General features: G+C 36.9%; 1 protein-coding gene across 2 annotated transcripts in view; it reads right to left on the bottom strand.

The window, feature by feature from the left end:
- Window positions 1-23904, bottom strand: part of CIRSR (corepressor of RBPJ and splicing regulator) — a 39108-nt gene that overhangs the window by 5516 nt on the left and 9688 nt on the right. The window contains exons 3-7 of one of the 2 annotated variants that reach the window (XM_081584609.1): window positions 22368-22441; window positions 21765-21775; window positions 21613-21677; window positions 20912-20960; window positions 20031-20148 (exon numbers count right to left, since the gene is read on the bottom strand). In XM_081584609.1, the coding sequence (XP_081440735.1) occupies window positions 20031-20148; window positions 20912-20960; window positions 21613-21677; window positions 21765-21775; window positions 22368-22441 (317 nt within the window). The remainder of the gene's footprint in view (window positions 1-20030; window positions 20149-20911; window positions 20961-21612; window positions 21678-21764; window positions 21776-22367; window positions 22442-23904) is intronic. The other variant, XM_081584610.1, reaches the window with a different exon arrangement.

Below are 23904 nucleotides of genomic sequence, written 5' to 3'. Positions count from 1 at the left end.
AACATAATTTTATAAAGTAGAAAATGTCTTTCCTGAAGTGTCAAAACAATATTTCTTTGTCAACAACTTTTTAGATGTTAAATGAATTCAGAAAGCAAACATGTTAAGAATTAGGATAAAAAGCACTCCAGTGAAGGGCTAAAGAGCTTTGGCCGTTATGATGAGAGGGTACTGATTTCATCAGTTTTCATCAAAAGATGGGTAATTTTAATAAAATGTATTAGAAAACATGCTTTAAATTTTTTCATTACAGTACTTCCAACCACTTCAAGAAAATGATCTCTTTTTCCCCAGGCTGACAGAGATTATACAGACTATGAAACAAACATTACTCTTCCATCACTTATATTTCTCCAAAATCTTAACTGAGATTTTATAGTACATTTGCTTAGCACATACCTCCACACTGTAAGACTCTAAATACAGTGATTAGTGAAGAATCTAACAAGCAGTACTCAATAAATAAAATAATTTTTTTTTGTCAGTAGCTGTAACCATTAAGGATTATTTTATATATATATATTTTTTCTTTTTTTACAAAAAATGCTCTTGATAGTAACATTTTTCAAAATCCAGTCTTATTCACTTCATTTGGTACTTAAACTTTCTCCTTCTATCATCACAAGTTCTAGGTTTAAAAGATGTGACATATCAAGTTTAACTAAGATATATTTAGCAAGATATCTTTATACTTTCATGTTATTGTGATAGTGGCTAGGTAGAGTTAAACTGACAGACATGACTCCAGCTGAGAGCTCAAAATTTAATTGATATAATAGATTATACAGATATGTTAAAAAGACAGATTTTACAAATATGTTCAAATGCAAAATGACTACTTTTTTTGGATACCTTAATAATTTAAATTACACATGTAGCTGGGGTTTAGAAATGTTTGGTCTGCTCTTAAATTTGCTATGGCAGAATGATTCTAGAGAACTCAGAAAAAAGGGCTGCTGCTGCTGCTAAGTCGCTTTAGTAGTGTCCGACTCTGTGCGACCCCATAGACAGCAGCCCACCAGGCTCCTCTGTCCCTGGGATTCTCCAGGCAAGAATTCTGGATCGGGTTGCCATTTCCTTCTCCAATGCATGCATGCATGCTAAGTTGCTTCAGTTGTGTCCGACTCTGTGCGACTCCACTGACGGCAGCCCACCAGGCTCCTCTGTCCACAGGATTCTCTAGGCAAGAATACTGGAGTGGGTTGCCATTCCCTTCTCCAAGAAAAAAGGGCATTTGTTTTAAAATGTAGATTTGTGAGGGATCCTTTCCAGATCACTTCAGCCAGGCTGGGTTAAACCTCCATAGCCTGAAAACCAGTGTTCTAAATTAGAAAAGCAGGTCCACGGAAGAAACTGTTTTCAGCATTCATTAGTTTTGCAAACTTGCTTTGCTATGATATGTGGGTAAACATCAAAATACTGATTGTGACTACAGTATGCAGTTCTATGTCCTGATTAGACCCAGACTTTTTTCTACTAGAAAAATACCATGAAGTCAATGTCACAGAAAAAAATTCTCCGAAGGCAAATTATATTGTATTAAAATTATGTTTGTGAAGGGTTTAATTTGTTCATTAAGAGCATTCATTTTTATAAAACTAAGCAAAAGCAACAGAAGGTAAAAAATCTTCTGTAGTAAAATAGGTATGTTATCAGAGAATAATATAGGAGTCAAAAGGGCTAGCTGTGAGAAAGGCCCTATCGCTGACTTCACAATTAGAGGACAGGAGTCCCAGGTGAATGCCATACACTGCACAGGAGGAAGACTAATGCTCAAAGCAGAGATACTTCCTGTGTTTCACTGTTAACCTACGTCCATCTGCTTTTCCCAAGGACAGAGGTATCTTCCTTTCAAAATTCATCATTCCTTTCAAACAAAGCATTACCTGCTACTATTTTACGGTATCCAGTGGGAGAAGAGAGGACACTGAGTTCTAGGTTAAGAATAGCTGTATTAGAAATACTTTGCCCTCCTTCCCCCAAATATACTAATTTAATTTATAGGATGCTACTGTTTACTGGGGCATTGAACAACATCAACTGTTGGCTGGGACTAAAATGCTATTCCTAGAGTGAATATAATTTTGTTTGTGATGACAAGGGTGATCAATTTTTTTCCTTCTTGTTCTGTGTATTTATATAATGAAGAAAATCTCAAACCTAGAAAGAATAATGTAAAGAGCTCTACATATCCATCACACAGCTTCAACAATTATCAATATTTTACCATTCTTGTTTTATTTACTACCTCCAAGTACTTTTGTTTCTTTTTTGATAGAGTATTTTTCTCCCTCTCCTTCTCTCTTTTTGAGGTATAAATGACACATCTTAAATCTCGTTTAATCTAAAAAAAGTAGCCATTTTTCCTCCATATGCCCCCTTTATTGCTATTCATTTGTTCAAGAAACTGGGTCATTTTTCCTGCAGAATTTCCCCCATTCTGGGCAGTGATGTCATTTAGTATGTTTTTTTGCCCCTTGTATTTCCTGTAAATTAGCAGTTAGATCTAAAGGCTTATTATTAAATTATCTGGGTATTTTATAACACATACTTTAGGGGAATAATGGAAGGTTTTCTAAAGTTTGGATTGAGGAAAATGACACCTAAAAACAAACACATTTTTGCTAATGAACTAAGGAAAAAAGGCTGAGACTTCAACTTGGTATGTTCTTGCTTTCACCATGTTATGTACTGTGGTCATACTAACAGTGATATAAACCTTAAACATGTATATGTTTGAAAATAAACCCCCAAACACATCACAAATAAATTATGATTCTTATTTCCATGTAAAATACGACATTTATTTCTTCTTTCTTTCTTAAAGTTAAACTGACTATATATTGTGAAAAATCCACACCCCCTGTCACTAAATGTAAAGAATACACTTAGAAACACTAGTTATGTACGTGATCAAGAGGGAGAATTATTGAAATTATCTTATACTTGATTCCTAATATTACCTAACCTTTTTGCTTTAAAGAAAGCTTATAGAAAGTTGTCTTAAAAAAAGACTGAAAAGGGGGGCACAGTAGGAGCATGCAGCACACGTCCCAGGGAAAAAGTGAACAAAGCTATTAATAAAGTGTGTGGGTGATTTTTATTTATATAGATGAGAATGTTTTATGTATGATTTTCTAAAGGTTATGCAAGAACCAATTGTACTGAATTGTAATAAAACTGCTCCATACTGGGAATTTTCCTGACACACTGCCAGTTCATCTTAGTGGAGGTTGGGAACAATAGGGTTTCTTACTGCCCTTATCCAAGTTCATACTGAAGAAAGCTAATCTGATCTCTATTAAGACATACAATAAAAAGGAAAGATTAAACATTTCATTTTTGTCTGTGTGTCTGGAAAATACACAAAAGCAACGAAAGATGAAACTGCTCTTATTGTATGCTAGAGAAAAACACTGTATTAAAATCAACCTTGCCTTACAGAATCAATAATGTTAAAGGTATTTGAGTTTCATTTGATTATGTCTTTACATTTACATTTTCAACTTAATTTACATGCAGATATTTCAGTGATGATACACCTATCATTAAATATTATAATAAAGTGATAAAGATAATAAAGTGAATTCACACTCCTAGAGAACAAAGAAAAATAATTTGTGTTGTGATGAATATGAAGTATTAGAAGTCAGCACTAAGTTTTAAAGAAGTTATGAGAGTATGAACACTAATGCATCCATGAACTTCAAAAACATTATGTTGAGTCAAAGAAGCTAGACACAGAAGAACACATACTGGATGATCCCATCTATATGAAGATCATGAACAGGTAAAAGTAACATATGGTATTAGAAATCAGAGTGGTAGTTGTAAGTGGAAGAGGTCGATTGGAAAGGGACTGAAGGGTATTTACTAGGTGACAACAATGCTCTATATCTTGTTGGAGAAATTGGTTACATGGATGCATATATTTGTCAAATTCAAACTACATTTAAGACCAGTGAATTTTACTTAAAAATATATCAAGTCAGTCAACAGTGGAGCTTTCCTGGTAGCTCAGCAGTAAAGAAACTGCTTGCCAATGCAGGAGACACCAGTTTGATCCCTGGGTAGGGAAAATCCCCTGGAGAAGAAAACAGCAACCCACTCAAGTATTCTTGCCTGGGAGATCCCAAGGACAGAGGAGCCTGGTGGGCTACAGCCCATGGGGTTGCAAAGAGTCGGACACGACTTAGTGACTAACAACCACGAACAACCACATTCAACAGTAATTACTGAAAGACTAAGTTACTATAGACTTTCACTACATTTCTAAACTAGGTCTCTCTAAAACTATGGAGAGACCCCTGCATAAGGAATTGTAATTTTACATAGAAAGTGATTTTACAAATCAATATTAAGTATTACTGAGGGCTTATTATTTTATCTCACTAGGTACTTGAGAAATAAAGAATAGAGAACATGGTTTTTGCTTTCAAGCTTATAATCTTTTTGGGAAAGTTAGTTCATATAAAAGAATAGGAAATATACAAATTGTAAATTTGTGTTATAAGATACATTCAGAGAATAAGATGATAAATAAGATGATATTTACTATAGTTAACAAAGCCTAACTATTCAGTCACTAACTAAACTATTATTTACTAAGCATGGACATTGTGCAAAGCATTGGGAATACAAAGATAAATGAGATACAGTACCTATTTCAGAAAAGCAATACTTTCTAGGAAAGAATTAGAAAGTGAGTTTGACTTTCAAACTCTTAATATAAAATTTAGGAAAAGGTAAAACATAGGCATTTTAAATAAGTGGAACGTGATGAAGATTCACGTTAAGTGTGATTTGGGTAGAATTATTATTTCTAGGTAGGTAGACTACCTAGACCAGGTAGACTATGTATCATTCATCCTCTTTTTCCCAGGTAATCACTAATTTCCTTTACTTGATGTTGGCAGACCTTGAGTAGACGGAATGATATTAACAGGAAGAGTCATGTAAAAGAGTTATGACTGCGATCTGAGAATCATTAATAACCCCTTTGAGATTATGGGAGGTATAGCCTCCACTAGCCTCACAGACGCCTTTTAACACAGAGTAGAGCCATTTACTGACAGAAGAGGACTGCAATTAATTTGTTAATATCAACGGAATTTTAAGGCACAGCCACTCTAACAAATTTAATCACTGAATTATACCAGTGCTTATAGACAATTCAAAATTACTCATTGGTCCAGAGCATCAATCTGACCTTTTAAATACTAGGAACTGACAAGTTTTACTGGTTACCCTTTGGTAACCATACAGTTTTGTTTCCTATGTCTGTGAGTCTATTTCTGTTTTGTAAATAAGTTCATACTATTTTTTTAGATTTCACATACAAATGATATCATGTAATATTTGTCTCCCTGTCTGCTTACTTCCCTTAGTAGAATTATGCTGAAGGATTAAAAAAAAATTCTGCCATTAGATGTAATGCTGTCTCAGTGGCTATGCTGGGAGGATTCAATTTCTTCAAAGCATTACACGGAAGAACTCAGTAACAGATACAGTGGGATAGGCCAGATGGTCAACTGAGTTTATCATCTTTCTAAAGAAAATCACTCCAGCATGCTCCTAGGTGTCTTTCTAGTACAAGCTTATGATCAGACAATTATTTTGTTAAATTTCCCAAACATGTTCTCAAGCAACGAAACTTCCTCCCACGTGAAAGACTGACGGAAAGATGGAGAAGCAGCATGTGGGAGCAGAAAACTGCTATCAGTGCTATAGCTTAGTGTAACATTCTTCAAGAAAAACTCAATCAAATCTTAGGGGAAATAAGGCAAGGAAAAGAGTAAAGAGTACTGACATGCAAACAAATGTTTGCAACAAGTATAAAATAATACCTCAATTTAAGCTATTTATTAATTTTCATAGTTTAAACACACTAAAAGCTTTGGCATAAACAAGAATGGACAGAGACACTTGAAACATTAAGTATCAAACATCATTTTGGCTCTTAGAGGTATGGCTGGAACTCTTATTTAGGCATTAATACAGAGAAAGAAACTTTGTATATGTCAAGAATATCCAGTGATACCATTTTGAATTTAAAATTTACTTTTATTAGAAATGTGAAATTTACCATGGTATCATATAGTCAGTTCCAAATACTCTTAAATTATAGCTAAGTTTTTAAAAAAATGGCAAAGTAACTTTAAATATATGGCAACTCAGACTTAAAAGCAATACAGAGATTCAATTTATCTGGATCAGAAACCAACAGCCAGCAACTGGTAGAAATACCTAGATGATAACTGACTACTGCAGGAGACTGGGCAAGGACTAGCTTGCTGCTGCTGCTGCTGCTAAGTCGCTTCAGTCGTGTCTGACTCTGTGCAACCCCATAGACGGCAGCCCACCAGGCTCCGCCGTCCCTGGGATTCTCCAGGCAAGAACACTGGAGTGGGTTGCCATTTCCTTCTCCAATGCATGAAAGGGAAAACTGAAAGTGAAGTCGCTCAGTCGTGTCCAACTCTTAGTGACCCCATGGGCTGTACCCTACCAGGCTCCTCCGTCCATGGGATTTTCCAGGCAAGAGGACTGGAGTGGGGTGCCATTGCCTTCTCCGAAGGACTAGCTTAAGAGATGAAAATTCCTGGGGCCCAACCTTAAAGGGGCCCTGACACTTTTGTGAGTTTTACTTTCAGAAACCCCATCAAGTTCTCAGTGTCAACACAAAAGAACAATCCCCTTGTACTTCCCTTCCAATAGTGGGAAGGGAGAAGTAACTATATTGAAATATGCCCAGAGCATTTTGTTGCCTTGAACAAGTGTTTAACCTCAAAGGAAGCTATGGCTCAGTGGTAAAGAATCCGCCTACCAAATGCAGGAGACGTGGGTTAGTCTTGGGTTGGGAAGATTCCCTGGAGAAGGAAATGACAACCCACTCCAGCATTCTTGCCTGGAAAACCCATGGACAGAGGAGTCTAGTGGGCTACCATCCATGGGGTTGCAGAGTCAAACACAACTTACTGACCAAGTAACAACAATAACCTATGTGAGGGAAGAAAGAAGCTGTATGAAATGAAGGGAACAAAGCTGAGAAACACTTGTGAAGGTTACAGCCCAGGGGCAGAGGCTTTTTAAAAGAGTGAAACCTAGTTACAGAATTATACTGATGGAATGTTTCCCCTTCCTTCCTTCAAATCTTACCATTGCATCAGTAGGGCTCCTGTAAAATAACAGATTACAACTGAAGCTAGGCTCAGCCTCTATTAACAGAATCTGTAGGAAAACCCAAAGATAACAGAGGAGACAAAAATAAGGACACCAGAGGAAATTTATCCTTTAAAATTTACAGCTACAACAAAGAGTAAATAGAATCTAACTCCTAGCCAGATAAACATAAAACCTCACTCTCAAGGCCTATTACCTTGGTTCTGTCTACCTGATACAGTATGTCGGGCTTTCAACCAAAAATTTTAAGTTTGCTAAGAGGCAAAAACCATAGTCTAGAGAGACAAAGCAAGCATCAGAATCAAACTCAGCTATAATGAAGATTCTGGAATTATCAGATTGGGAATCTAAAATAACAAGATTCACATGCTAAGGGCTCTAACAGAAAAAGTGGACAACATGCAAAATAGATGGGTAATGTGAGCAGAGAGATGGAAACTCTGAGAAAGAATATAATGGAAATGATAGGAAAAAAAAACACTAACAGAAATAAATAATGCCTTTGATGAGCTCATCAGCAGATTAGGCATAACTGAGGAAAGAATCAATAAGCTTTTAAGATAGGTCAACAGAAGCTTCTCAAACTGAACAGAAAATTTTTTAAAAAACGGGTGTGAGGGAGTCAGAATATCCAAAAACTGTAGGACAATTACAAAAGGTGTAACATATGTACAATAGGAATACCAGAAAGAGATAAGAATGGAAAAAAAAATCTGAAATAATAATGGCTGTGATTTTTCAATACTAATGATAGATGAAGAAGAACTAAAGAGCCTCTTGATGAGAGTGAAAGAGGAGAGTGAAAAAGTTGGCTTAATGCTCAACGTTCAGAAAACTAAGATCATGGCATCTGGTCCCATCACTTCATGGGAAATAGATGGGGAAACAGTGGAAACAGTGTTTTTTTGGGCTCCAAAATCACTGCTGATGGTGATTGCAGCCATGAAATTAAAAGATGCTTACTCCTTGGAAGGAAAGTTATGACAAACCTAGATAGAATATTTAAAAGCAGAGACATTACTTTGCCAACAAAGGTCCGTCTAGTCAAGGCTATGGTTTTTCCAGTAGTCATGTATGGATGTGAGAGTTGGACGGTGAAGAAAGCTGAGCGCCGCAGAATTGATGCTTTTGAACTGTGGTGTTGGAGAAGACTGTTGAGAGTCCCTTGGACTGCAAGGAGATCCAACCAGTCCATCCTAAAGCAGATCAGTCCTAGGTGTTCATTGGAAGGACTGATGTTGAAGCTGAAACTCCAATACTTTGGCCACCTCATGCGAAGAGCTGACTCACTGGAAAAGACCCTAATGCTGGGAAGGATTGGGGGCAGGAGAAGGGGACGACAGAGGATGAGATGGTTGGATGGCATCACCGACTTGATGGACACGGGTTTGGGTAAACTCTGGGAGTTGGTGATGGACAGGGAGGCCTGGCATGCTGCAATTCATGGGGTTGACTGAGCGACTGAACTGAACTGAACTGAATGATAGACACCAAAACACAAATCCAGGAAGTTCAGAGAACACCAAGCAGTATAAATACAAAACAATCCATACCCAGGTATATGATATTCAAACTGCAGAAAATCAAAGATGCCGAGAAAGATGAAAGATGTCAGAGGGGGAACAAACTTAATCAAGAGAGGGACAAGGATAAGAATCCTATGAGACTTCTCTTAAGAAACCATGCAAGTAAGGAGAGTAGCCTGAAATATTTAAAGGTTGAAAGGAAAAACCCACTAGTATAGAAATCATCCAGTATCCAGTAAATTATCCTTCAAAAGAAGAAATACAAGTAAGATAAATATTTTATTTTTCTTAACTGATCTAACAGATAACACCTTATTCAAAATGATAACTGAAATAATAAATTGGATGCATTATATTAATAACTATGGATAAATGAAATGTATGCAGCAATGTTGCAAGACATGGGAGGAAGGAATTGCATCCAATTGGTTTACTCTGTTACAAGACACTGGTACTACGAGTGAAATGGTATAGAGTTATTTGTAAGTGCACTTAGGTTAGTTCTAAATGTATACTGGAAATTCTAGGTCAGCAACTAAAATTTTTAAAAAGTTAAGCATAAATGATATGCTACAAGAGGACAGAAAATGGTATCACATAAAATAATTAAAACCAGAGAAAGCAATGAGTGGAAGACAGAAAAAAAGAATAAGGGCAACAAATAGAAAACAATTATCAATACGGTAGATCTTAATCCAATTGGATCTGTAATAGATTTAAAAAACATCCAACTATTTGTTGCCTACAAGAAACTCAGTTTAGGGTGTCTTAAAAAGTGGTGTCTAGTCCTGCCTGCCTCAGCTTACTTGTGCTGTGTTTCCCTAGTCAGCTCTCAACCCTCCATCAGATTGTATTGCTCTTAAATCCCTAAGCCCCACCTCTTTCCAATCCCTATTTCTTGGTCAATAATCTCACCTCCTACATCACAAGGAAGCTGTGAGAAAGAACTCCTCCACCCTTCCTTGCCTTCCTTCATCTGCAGACCTATCCACACCTCCTGTTGGTTCCCCCTCCAGGCACTCGGACCCTTCCAGTGAGGGGGTCATGGCTCTTGACTCCATCATCTGTCAGTCCTTCTGTGAGGCCACTTGACCAAATTCAGCGCATATGTAGAACGTTTTACAGAATTTAAAGCATCTTTTAAAATTGGAATTTATCCTTAATTGCTTATTGTTCCACTTAAGATTAAAATAAACTAATAATCATAAATAAAATAAGGTAATAAAGCATTACATCAGCAGTACGATTTAGTACTTGCCGAAGGTATCTTTTGATCTTTCAGTTTTATTAAAATTGATTTATTAATTGCTAGACAATTATTTACATGAAATCTCACGTTGATCTCAACAAAAGATCAGAATTAAAACTCTTAGGTAGATACAAAAACTATAGAGGTTGTTTTCATTTTTGTTTCTGTAATGTTTATGCTACTTTTTAACTTTTAGTTTTGACTGCCTTGATTATGTGACTTTTCAGGAAAAATTTTCAGTCTTTAAAAAAAAGAAGAAACCCAGTTTAAAGACATTGAGGGAAAAAAAAGACAAGTTAGAAATAAAGATACAGAGAAAGATATACCATGCTAACACTAATAAAATAAAGCTGGAGTATCAGATTATTTTCAGATAAAGCATATTTCAGACCAAGGAATATATGCTTTCAGACCAATCCTTTATGAAAGATAAAGAGAGACAATTACATAATGAAAATAGAGCACATTCTCTAAGACATAACAATCCCAAATGTGTATGCACCTGCTGCTGCTGCGGCTGCTAAGTCGCTTCAGTCGTGTCCGACTCTGTGCGACCCCATAGACGGCAGCCCACCAGGCTCCCCCGTCCCTGGGATTCTCCAGGCAAGAGTACTGGAGTGGGGTGCCATTGCCTTCTCCAGTATGCACCTAGTAAGACAGTATTAAAATATGTGAGGCCAAAACTAATACAAATGTTTTTAGAAATAGACAAACCCCCTATTACAGTTGGAGTGAACTTCAGGACTCTTCTATCAGAAATTGACAGATCTACCAGGCAAAAAATCACAGGACATAGTTGAACAGCACCATTCCCATCAACTGGATCTAGTTGTTATTTATTGAGTACTTCATCCAATAAAAGCAGAATATACATTTCTTCTCAAGCTCACATGGAAGAGTCACCAAGACTACATTCTGAGCCATAACCTTAACATACACCTTAACATTTATAAAAGAACGGAAATCATACAAAGACTGCTCTGAGACCAAAATGGAATTAAACTACAAACCAATAACAGAATGATCACCAGAAAATCGCAAAATATTTGGAGATTAAATAAACACACTTAAATAAATTACACACATTAAATAAATAACACACAGATAGAAGAAATCTCAAGAGAAACTTAGTATTTTGAACTAAATGAAAATACATCTGCTGTATAATAAAGAACTTGGGAGCCTCTGCCTCCAAATTGTGGAAGGGAGCCTCTAAATATCGGCGATTTCCTGCGTGATAGAGTGTCATGGTGAGCCCCCAGAACACTTATGCCAAGGAGATGAGTCAGGATGGGGCCAGCCACAGGAGAAAGGCCATGTCAATAGAGGGTTGAGCTTTGAGCCACATGTCAGCCTGACCTCCAGGGGAAGGGAGAGGGATATGAGATTGAGTTCAACCACATGGGCAATGATTCAGTGAACTATGCCTATGTAATTAAACCCTAATAAAAACTCTATATGGTATGGATGAGCTTCCCTGGTTAACAGTGCTCTGTGCATATTGGTGTACATCAACATGTAAGGAAGGTGACACTGGGAGACTCTGGAGAGAGGACGCTGGAAGCTATGTGATTAGGGTAGGCAGAAGCAAGGCAATTTTGTGTTAAAGTGTGAAATTCCTCTTTTCTACATATTGTGATTCTGTTTATGTGAAATTTCCAGAAAATATGCAATAAAAAAAAGGCAGAAAGTAGACTAATGGTTGCCTAGGACTGGGGAAAACTGGGATAAGAACTGAGGAATGTGGGGTTTCACTTTGAGGAAATGAAAATGTTTTAAAATTGACCATCATAATGGATGGACAACTCTGTGAATATACAAATTCAAAGCCATTGAACTGTATACTTCAAATGGGTGAACTGTATGGTATGTAAATTATAACTCAATAAAGCTGTTAAAAAAACATTTTTCAAAGAAATGAAAAGACAAGCCACAAACCTGGAGAACATATCTGCAGAAGACACATCTGATAAGGATTGATACCCCAGTTACATAAAGAATTCTTAAAACTCAATAATAATAACCCAGTTTTATAAAATGGGCCAAAGGCCTTAACAGACACCTCACCAAGAAGATATACAGATGGCAAATAAGCATATAAAAAGATGTGCTGAATAATATGTCATCAGGGAAGTGCAAAATAAAACAACAAGGTACCACTCTACACCAACTAGAATGACCAAAATTCCTAACACTGACAATGCCAAATGCTGATGAGGATGTGGCGCAATGGGAGCTCTCATTCATTGTTGGTGGGAATGCAAAATGGTGCCCTACTTTGGAAGACAGTTTGGGAGCTTCTTATAAAACTAAATATATTCTTACCACATGATCCAGCGATTATGTTCCTTCATATTTACTTAAACAAGTTGAAAACTTATAACCACATAGAAGCCGGCATGTAGATGTTAATATACCAGCTTTATTTGTAACTGTCAAAACATGGTAGCAACCAAGATGTGCTTCAGCAAGTGAATGGATCAATAAAACTGTGGTACATCCAAACGATGGGCTGTTATTCAGCACTATAAAGAAATGAGCTATTACACCATGAAAAGACATGGAGGAACTTTAAATACATATTACTAAGTTAAAGAAGGGCTTCCCAGGTGGTGCTAGTTGTAAAGAATCCGCCTGCCAGGGCAGGAGACATAAGAGACCTGGGTTTGATCCCTGGGTTGGGAAGATCCCCTGGAGAAGGAAATGGCAACCCCCTCCAGTATTCTTGCCTGGAGGGAGAAGCCCATGGATAGAGACGCCTGGGGGACTACAGTTCAGTGTCGCAAAGAGTCAGACACAACTGAAGTGCCTTAACGTACACAAGTGAAAGAAGCCAATCTTAAAAGGCTACATCAGTATGCTTCCAACAACATGACCTTCAGAAAAAGGAGAAATTATGGAGAGAGTAAAAAGATCAGTGGTTGTCAGGGATTAGAGGGGAGGGAGGGACAGATGCTCAGAGCACAGATGATTTTTCAGGGCAGTGAAACTACTTTGTATGAGACTATACTGGTAGATACATGCCATCATACATTTGTCCAAACCCATGGAAGGCACAACACCAAGAGTGAGACCTATGGTAAACTATGGACTTTGGATCATCAACTACAACAAATGTACCACTCTGATGGGGGATGTTGGTAATGGGGGAGGTTATGTATTTGTGGGGGCAGGTGGTATATGGGAACTCGGTGCTTTTCTCTCAATTTTGCTACAACCCTGTGTTGTGAGTGCTTAGTCGCTCAGCCATGTCCGACTCTTTGCGACCCCAGGGACTGTAGCCGGCCAGGCTCCTCTGCCCATGGGGATTCTCCAGACAAGAATACTGGAGCCGGTTGCCATGCCTTCCTCCAGGGAATCTTCCCAACCCAGGGATCGAACCTAGGTCTCCTGCACTGCAGGCGGATTCTTTACTGTCTGAGCCACCAGGGAAGCCATACGGGAACTCTCTGTGCTTTTCTCTCAATTTTGCTATGACCCTAAAACTGCTCTAAAAAATAAAGTCTATTAAGAAAAAAACACAAACAAGACTGAAACAAACCAAACAAAAAGATTGAGTAAGAGACATACAGATATATGTGACCATTCACTCTATTAAAGCCAAAAAAATAAAACAGGAAAAAAAACCCACTTGCTTTGTTGAAAAGCACCACTGTATATTTAAAAAAATGCTAGCTTCAATTTACATTAAAAATATGAGCAAATAACAGAAGGTAAGAGGCAATGATAGGAATAAGGGCTACAGAGTTTAAACAAAAGGCCAGTAGGCCAGGCATTTAGTTATGTTGTACTATAAAAATATTTTATAAATATTCAGTCACCACTGAAGCTTATAAGTTTTATATATGATTTTGATGTATCTAGAGTGTACAAAAACTTACAAAGTTAAGATGATCTTATCAGTAGAAAAGATATTCTAAACCAGCTTAGCCAAGAGAAGCATTTTGATTGCCTAATTTAACTTTGTAAAAGAGAAGTAAATCTTATAGCTGGTCTCTGTAAACCTCACAGCTGGAATATTCTAACAGCACCTTGCAGTTTCCAGTGATCAAAGTAAGTTACTTTATATACTAAACTAAGAATTTCATAATAGAAATAATGTAACACCAGGGGGTGCAGTTATCATGAAATAATTACACTCCTGGGAGATTACAGGCACAAGGCTGTACCCCAGGGGTGTGATTATCCCATGATAACCACATCCACTGAAATTGCCTTATTGCAAAAATAATCTCTATTCACTGGTGAGACATTATTCAATAGGTGATTTTTTTAAATGAAAAGATTTTTTAGCTTGAATCAGCAAGTGGATTAGGAAATTGGCCAGTTTATTTTTCATTACATTCAAATTCAGAATATAACATCATTATTTGCTTTCCTATTTGACAGCAGAGTATTTTTGATTTTGTTTTTGAGAAACCCTTTAGGAGTTTCTATTAATGTTAGTTAAGTGGTACTCCTAAATTCAGGTCAAACTTTAAAAGGCATTAAGTGAACAATACCATTTTAAATAATTTATTTCTACGTGTAAGTTTTAATTCCTCTAATATTCATTTAAAAATTATAAATGTATAACCACTGTTAATATTTTAGTCTATCTCCTCCCAGGTATTTTTATCTTTCTAAAAGCCTCTCTCTATATGTCTACTTAAAGATGTAGAGAGAAAAATGAATGGAATCCATGTAGCTACCTTGTTTTATAATCTGCTTTATTTGACCAAATGTTATAAACAATATCCATTCATTAAGGAATCTTCCTATCACTTTTTAATGATTGCATAGTATAGTATTCCCTTGTGACTATATCCCATAATTATTCACAATATTCTTTTATTAGATATTTAGGTTCTCTTACACAATGCTTTACAACAAAACCTTGGGACATATCCATGACCATTCCCGTGGGACAATTTCATGACTGTGTATTATTAGTAAAACATAATTTAAACAAACAAGGACCTATTTCCCAAACCTTCAGCTGTACTTACATACAGTTGAAGCTGATGGTTTTCAACTCAGACAGTACATCAGAAATAGATCAGTAACTTTCATCTTATGTGGTATCATAGATAGTGAAAGTTACTGATCTATTTTTACCATAATCTTTCATAGAGTTCAGTGCTTTGATGTATTCTTAGAAAAGTAAGACAGAATTTAAGAAATTTGAAATACTGCTTCTTCTTTTTTTTACTTGATATATCCTGGTACATCCTCATGTGTCAACACAGATCAACAGCTCAGGTCATATATCTTCAGTTCAGTTCAGTCACTTGGTCATGTCTGACTCTTTGCGACACCATGAACCACAGCATGCCAGGCCTCCCTGTCCATCACCAACTCCCGGAGTCCACCCAAACCCATGTCCATTGAGTCGGTGATGCCATCCAACCATCTCATCCTCTGTCGTCCCCTTCTTCTCCTGCCCCCAATCTTTCCCAGCATCAGGGTCTTTTCCAACGAGTCAGCTCTTCGCATCAGGTGGCCAAAGTATTGGAGTTTCAGCTTCAACATCAGTCCTTCCAATGAACACCCAGGACTGATCTCCTTTAGGATGGACTGGTTGGATCTCCTTGCAGTCCAAGGGACTCTCAAGAGTCTTCTCCAACACCACAGTTCAAATGCATCAATTCTTTGGTGCTCATCTTTCTTCACAGTCCAACTCTCACATCCATACATGACCACTGGAAATACCATACCTTTGACTAGACGGACCTTTGTTGGCAGAGTAATGTCTCTGCTTTTAATATGCTGTCTAGGTTTGTCATAACTTTCCTTCCAAGGAGTAAGCGTCTTTTAATTTCATGGCTGCAATCACCATCTGCAGTGATTTTGGAGCCCAGAAAAATAAAGTCAGCCACTGTTTCCACTGTCTCCCCATCTATCTGCCATGAAGTGATGGAACCAGATGCCATGATCTTAGTTTTCTGAACGCTGAGCTTTAAGCCAACTTTTTCACTCTCCTCTCTCACTTTCATCAAGAGGCTTTTTAGTTCTTCTTCACTTTCTGCCATAAGGGTGGTGTCATCTGCACATCTGAGGTTATTGATATTTCTCCCAGCAATCTTGATTCCAGATTGTGCTTCTTCCAGCCCAGCGTTTCTCATGATGTACTCTGCATATACGTTAAATAAGCAGGGTGACAATATACAGCCTTGACGTACTCCTTTTCCTGTTTGGAACCAGTCTGTTGTTCCATGTCCAGTTCTAACTGTTGCTTCCTGACCTGCATACAGGTTTCTCAAGGGGCAGATCAGGTGGTCTGGTATTCCCATCTCTTTCAGAATTTTCCACAGTTTATTGTGATCCACGCAGTCAAAGGCTTTGGCATAGTCAATAAAGCACAAATCGGTGTTTTTCTGGAACTCTCTTGCTTTTTTGATGATCCAGCGAATGTTGGTAATTTGATCTCTGGTTCCTCTGCCTTTTCTAAAACCAGCGTGAACATCTGGAAGTTTACGGTTCACATATTGCTGAAGCCTGGCTTGGAGAATTTTGAGCATTACTTTACTAGCGTGTGAGATGAGTGCAATTGTGCAGTAGTTTGAGCATTCTTTGGCATTGCCTTTCTCTGGGATTGGGATGAAAACTGACCTTTTCAGTCCTGTGGCCACTGCTGAGTTTTCCAAATTTGCTGGCATATTGAGTGAAGCACTTTCACAGCATCATCTTTTAGGATTCGAAATAGCTCAACTGGAATTCCATCACCTCCACTAGCTTTGTTCGTAGTGATGTTTTCTAAGGCCCACTTGACTTCACATTCCAGGATGTCTGGCTCTAGGTGAGTGATCACACCATTGTGATTATCTGGCTCGTGAAGATCTTTTTTGTACAGTTCTTCTGTGTATTCTTGCCACCTCTTCTTAATATCCTCTGCAATGTATAGTACTTCCTTATTAGTTTACTTTCTGTCATTCTCAATAGAATGAAAGAACTTCTGTCTTGGGGCTATATTCCGAGAACCTAGAAAAATGCCTGACACAGAGTAACTACTCCATACTTAATTGCTGAATAAATGAGTGAGTTTATTTTACCAACCCTTTACTGATCAGGTTTATTCAGGGTTATTTCTAACCTTTCACTACTATAAACATTTGGGCATCTACCTTATCACTTTCTTACTATAAATTCCTGGATGTTGAATTTCCAGTAAAATGGTATGTATGTTCTTAAGGTTTTTGACACATCAAATGACTCTTCAAATTTATCAGTTTATCTCCAGTTTATCAACAGTGGATTAAAATGTTCATTTTATCATACTTGCTCTAACACTGGATGTGTCATGCTTTTAAATCTTTAGTGTAAGTTCTTTCGGTTGTTGTTAGTAGACTTTCTAAACAGATTCAAGAGAAAGTAGGTGTATCAATAACCAAATAAAGGGCTATCCTAGGCTATAGTCTACATCCTAGTCTCCTAGTATCTCAGTGTCCATCCTACTCATTCTCTCCAAGCAGATCAGAGTAAGACAAGGCTGAAGAACAAAGACAGCACTGACAATGCCTCTCCACAGCCAACACAGAAGTCATTCAGCTGGAAGGGCACCATAGGATGGAGCGAAGGGAAAGATGAGAAAGATGTAACCCCTTCCAGAAAACAAAATATACCTTTCAAACATAACAACAGATCCCTGTGACTACCAAAAGTAGAGCTCAGAGATATCTGTGCTAATGGGTTCTTCATCCTACTCCACCTTCCTTTTCTTTGGGGCTTTATTTCTTTGATGACTTCTCTCCCTTCTTTCACCAGTTGAGTGAGGGCAGGGGAGAGGGAGCTAGTATGTGGGGTTTAAGAGCACCTGCACTGTGGCATCAGCAGGATGTTCTTTTGTCAGAGATTGTCACACCAAAGAGTCTGTATACATATTCTCTCACCACTGAGCAATTTTCCTTCTACTTAAAATGTGTGTTTTTTTGGCTGCGCTGGGTTGTTGGTGATGTACTCAGGCTTTTTTCTCCAGTTGTGGGAGCGGGGGCTACTCTCCAGTTGCAGTGCTGGTGCTTCTTGATGCAGAGCACAGGCTCTAGGATGACTGGCTTCAGTAGTTGTGGCATATGGCTTAGTTGCCCCATGGCACGTGGGATCTTTTTGGACCAGGGATAGAACGTATGTCCCCTGCACAGACAGGCAGATTCTTAACTACTGGACCCACAAAGGTCCTTAAGATGTGGTTTTCAAAAATGTTTTAAAGAGAGATAAGGATTTAAAAAAATTCACGTGTAATATTTTGTGTGTACTTCCTCTACCCACCCTGATATTCATAACACCACTAATGAAACGGAGTCAAACTTGACAATGGATCAAATTCCTACACTCCTAATACGAGAACTAGCATCTTGAGTCCAACAGCCTGCATCTGGCCTGCTGGAAGCAAGCCTGATCTCTAGCTATAGAAGAGAGCCTGAAGGTCATCTGCTGACCGAGGGTGAGCCTTGAGCTCAGAGGGGGCAGTGGAAGCCTCAGCGAGTCCAAAGAGGTGCATCCGAGGCCGAGATCAGCTGGGAGGACAGCGCTTCATGCCTAGAGCATTTGCTTCAATAGAGCAGCTCTGCCTTTATATGTTCTACATACTGGGACTGTTGTTGTTTAGTTTCCAGGTCACGTCTGACTCTTTGTGATTCCCATGGACTGTAGCACACCAGGCTTTCCTGTCCTTCACCATCTCCCAGAGTTTGCCCAAGTACATGTCCATTGAATCAGTGACACCATCCAACCTATCTCATCCTCTGCCGTCCTCTTCTCCTTCTGCCTTCAATCTTTCCCAGCATCAGGGTCTTTTCCAACGAGTCAGCTGTCCGCATCAGGTAGACAAAGTATTGGAGTTTTAGCATCAGTCCTTCCAAAGAGTATTCAGGGTTGATTTCCTTTAAGATAGACTGGTTTGATCTCTTTGCTTTCCAAGGGATTCTAAAGAGTCTTCTCCAGCACCACAGATCAAAGGCATCAATTTTTCAGCACTCTGCCTTCTTTACTGTCCAGCTCTCACATCCATACCCGACTACTGGAAAGACCATAGTCTTGACTTATATGGACCTTTGTTTGCAAAGTGATGTCTCTGCTTTTTAAAACACTGTCTAGGTTTGTCATAGCTTTCCTGCCAAGAAGTAATTGTCGCAATTTCATGGCTGCAGTGACTACCCACAGCGATTTTAGAGCCCAAGAAGAGGAAATCTGTCACTGCTTTCACCTTTTCCCCTTCTATTTGCCATGAAGTGATGGGACCAGATGCCTTGATCTTAAGTTTTTTTAATACTGAGCTTTAAGCCCGCTTTTTCACTCTTCTCTTTCACCTTAATCAAGAGGCTTACTTTGGATTACATGTAGGATTTCAAAAAAATTTTTAAAGGTTCTACAGCTGTTTAAAAAATGTGGAAAATCTCTTGAGTTATATTATCATTCTTTATTTTAAAATGAAGAATTGAAACTCTTAAAAAGTGAAATGACTTAAGGTTACAGGGTTAAGCAGGTTATTGCTATTATGATTCATTAAGAATTACTGTTGGATTAGTGTGGCTGTTTGAACAACATACTAACAAGGCACTGAGAAATTTAAGTTAAAACTTCTCAGTTTTTTAATATCTTCTTACAAAAAGAACCCAATTTTTCTTAAGTAGACAATAAGAGGCAAGAAGGTAAATAACTTTCAAGTAAAAATTAATTTTAACATATTTAACATCTTTTAAAACTCAATTTTCTCTCTGAAACAAAAATTGCAATTGTGGCTTCTAGTTCAGCTTAGTCCTAAAACTCAGGAGAACATAAATATGAGAAGCAACCATTTCTTCCTTCTATTTTTAGGTTACCAACCTGATAAACGATGTTTAATATATTTGTTACTTTTAACATCAATTTCATAGGGCCCTTGGCTAGAAAAATTAAATCCTAATACACAGAATTTCATATTCAAAACATATAATCAGAGTTTTCCACTGACCATTTTGGGAATGTTACCTAACCCCAGAAAACAAAACCAAAACAAATCAAACCAATACCGAGAGAGACTTAAAAAAAAGAAAAGTTACTTTAGCTTTGTTTGTCCTCTATATAAATTCTAAAACAAACAAGTTATGTCCAGTGCCTACCTGAGCCATCAGTGGGAACTGAACTTGCATTAATTCCAGAAAGACCAAACAAAGGACATTCTCGATCTGTGTTGACATGACCCCATTTGTGACATTTAATGCATCTCACATTTCGAACCTGAGAAATAAACATTAATTATTTTGGTTATTAAAATACTAAGAACCTAACCACTGTTCAACTCCTTACTCCTTGTAGAGTTTAAGTAAAATTAGTCTTGTTTTTAAAAGATCTCCAAGGAAAGAGACTCCACACATATATTTAGTAAAAGTAACCCAAACACTAAAATCTTTTACTATAAATTGTGTCTTAAAGTTCAGCTGAATCCTATTTCTTTTTGAGTGTTACCTGGTGGCAATAAAACAATGTAATCCAAAAAGAAATGGTAAAACACCAAAAAAGAATGATGTCCTGTCTCAATCTGGAATTCTCTAATTTCAAAAAAGTTAATCTTCGAGGTTTCAACTTCCTAAACCAAGGGCTAGCAAACTTTTCCTGTAAAAAGCCAGACAGTATTGCAACCACTCAACTCTGCCAATACAGCAGGAAAGCACCCACAAATAATATGTAAATGAGTTAAGTACGGCAGTGTTCAAACAGTTTTATTTTTTGACCATGAGCTAATTCTCCAAATTCCTTGAAAACTGCAGACATCATTTTCATCATAGCCCTCACTATAAAATTTTGAATCCTATCTTTTATCATGATTTGATATTTGGATTTGTATCTTTGCTACATTTAATGTTTTCTCTCCGAGTCCTTCTACTATCTGATACAAGTATAAACCATAGAGCCCCTTTTCAACTTAAATACCTTCGGACAACAATATAAAGAAGTGTTTATTTTGAAAAAATTATTCTTACAGAATAAATGTGTCACTTGCCTGAATACCAAAGGGCTGATCTCTGATGTTCATGTCATCTTTGGCATATCTATTAAGAAGAGAAAATGTACATACAATATTAATAATAATAATAATTAAACTAAAAATAGTCTTATAGTTCTAAATAAATTATGAAATATACAACTTTAGTAAATAAACAGAACCATAAAATCTATTTAGTATTTCCAAACACCACTTTATTATCAAGTAACCAGTCTGATAATCCGTGATTTTAAAAAAATGACAAAAATAAAGCTAAAGACTATGATCAAGCAAATTAGCTACATAAGACAAATCATTAAAAATAACTTTTCACATTAGTTGCTTTCTCTGGTGAATAAAAAGCAACATAGGACACGATATCAGATAAAATTGGAGAAGGAAACGGCAACCCACTCTAGTATTCTTGCTTGGAAAATTCCATGGATGGAGGAGCCTGGTAGGCTACAGTCCATGGGGTCGCAAAGAGTCGGACACGACTGAGCGACTTCACTTTCTTTCTTTCTGTAGTTCCTTTTGGGGAAGGAAATGGCAACCCACTCCAGTGTTCTTGCTTGGAGAATCCCAAGGACAGAGGGGCCTCGTGGGCTGCGGTCTATGGGGTTGCAAAGAGTCGGACACGACTAAGCAACTAACGTGCACACACACATCAGATAAAATTAACGATACATATTTTATCTTAAAAGAAAACCAGTTCTTACTTTTCTCGTGGGGCCCCTTTCTGCCATTCAAATTTGTATTCAGTCTCTCCTTCTGTTTCTTCTTTCTAAAAACATTGATTAAAGTCTTTCAGTTTTTCCATAAAATTTCAATCTATTGCAAATAAATCGAAACATAGAAAACAGTACTTTACCTCTTTGTTTTCTTGATTGCGTATCAAAAATATGGGAGGAAAAAAAGGTCGGTCAAGTTAAAAACTTCAACATGAAAGTCTGCTATTATATACTACACTATGATATCACGGTATTAAATTGTAACTTGTAAGAATGTATTGCTTTGACTTTTTTCTTCTTTCACAAGATAAAATTCAAATCACTGTAGGATAAAAAACAGTACTGAATAAGAGGCAGTACTTTACTAATCTTAATAGAAGATTAATTTCTAATCTTTAAACTTCTATATTTTTCATTGACAGTGAATATTATGCCTTCTATTTACAAATATACTCAGTAAGAGGACTAAAGACACAAATTGTAAAAGAATAAATATACTTCTGGTGATGTTGAGATTTTATTTTCCTCCCCAAAGAACACGTCATGAAATTATTATTATACTAGAGAATTACTGTTAGTATTTATTCTACTATATTGATTGTAGTATTTTAAAAGATTATTTTATAGAATAATATTAATTTTAAAAGATGAAGATCAACTTCTAAAAATGTCTGTCATAACAGTTTTCAATCTTTAGTCACAAACACATCAAAGACTTAAAAAAAAGGAAATGAAGCAAGTACCTTTTTTAGCCCCTGGTGGAGCCTCATACATGAAATTAAGGCCATTCTTCACACGTTCATCTCCCATTAGCAATCTAAATCAAACAAGAGGTAAGTTTTCAAATTTTTTTGTAGGAGGAAAAAAACTACAGAATAACTGTCCCCCCATACCCCTAAATTCTAAGGGAATTAGGATAAAATGTTTTTATTAGATATAAAATTCCAAAACTACTCCTCTTGACTAAATGATATCTGAAATATATGAATGAAAATTCCAACAGTGCTGCCCCTTTAGTAACTGGTTTTAAGTTCTGACACTTTCTCAATACTTGAAAGAACCTAGCCCTCTCAACTGAAATGAGGGGAAAATGCCATGCTTACCCTCACATGCTTTTCTTAAACTTTGAAATGTTGTCTTGAAATCCTATATGCCAACACATATTTGGAATTAAGTTAAATAGTGCCAACATTTTTTCTTAATTGTGAGGAATCAGTTTAGAAAAATAAGTCTCTCTGGATTTCTTTAGGAAGTCAAATCCAATTAAAGCTTATAGGAGTAAAAGTCAATAAGAGAATAAATAAAATTCTTTAGCAAGGCCAATGAAGAGAGAATAGTTTAAAGAAAATCTACAACAGGTTAATTACTATGATGGACGCAACATCTACTGCATCTTAAAAATCATTTTTTAATAGTTTCTTTTTCAACACCAAATGTTCCTTGTTTGGAGAACACTGTTGTTCTGTTTAGAGATATGTTGTGCTTTTCAGAAAAATAGCTCTGTGACAAACCGAATGAATAATCAAGTCAAACCTTTTAATTCATAAGATCTATGTCAAGTACTCATTAAAAAGAAGAAACCTAAAGAGTAAACAGAATTTCCTCTTATATTTGGAAAAGGCTATCACAAAGTATAGCCCACATGACTGTAAGTCCTCTCTCTCTTCTTATTTCCACTGGAGTTTACAAATAACTGTAAAAGAAGAAGAGGGCAAAAGGACAACAGGGTCTACATCCATACAGTGGGATATGATTCAGCAATAAAAGGGAATGAACCAATGACAGATGCTACAACATGGATGAACTTCAAAACCATTGTACTAAATGCAAGAAGCCAGTCACAAAAAGCCACATATTATATGATTCCACTCATATGACAGTTCCAGAATAGGTAAATCTATAGAGACAAAGTAAGTCAGTGGTTGCTTAGGTCTGACAGGAATTGGGAGTCCATGTTGTGGGAATGGGAAGTGACCGCTATTGGGAACAAAATTTCTTCTTCAGATGGTGAAAATGTTCTGAAATGAGTTATGGTGATGGCTCCAAACTTTAAATATACTAAAAACCAACATATATTTTGAAGTTCATAAATTATATCTTATATTAACGCCATTTAAAAAATTAACAGGAAGTACATGAAAAGCTCAATGTCACTAGTTATAGGGAAATGTAAATCAAAACCATGAGATACCATGCTGCACTCATGAGAATGGTTATTAAAAAAAAAAAAAGGAAAATAACAAACGTTGGCAAGGGTGTGGATAAATTGGAACCCTTATG

This window comes from Giraffa tippelskirchi, chromosome 3, assembly GCF_054371585.1.
Source record: "Giraffa tippelskirchi isolate mGirTip1 chromosome 3, T2T-mGirTip1v1.2.pri, whole genome shotgun sequence".
NCBI lineage: Eukaryota > Metazoa > Chordata > Mammalia > Artiodactyla > Giraffidae > Giraffa > Giraffa tippelskirchi.
The sequence above is the reverse complement of the archived record's forward strand: the minus strand, read 5'-3'. Positions and strand labels throughout refer to the sequence as shown.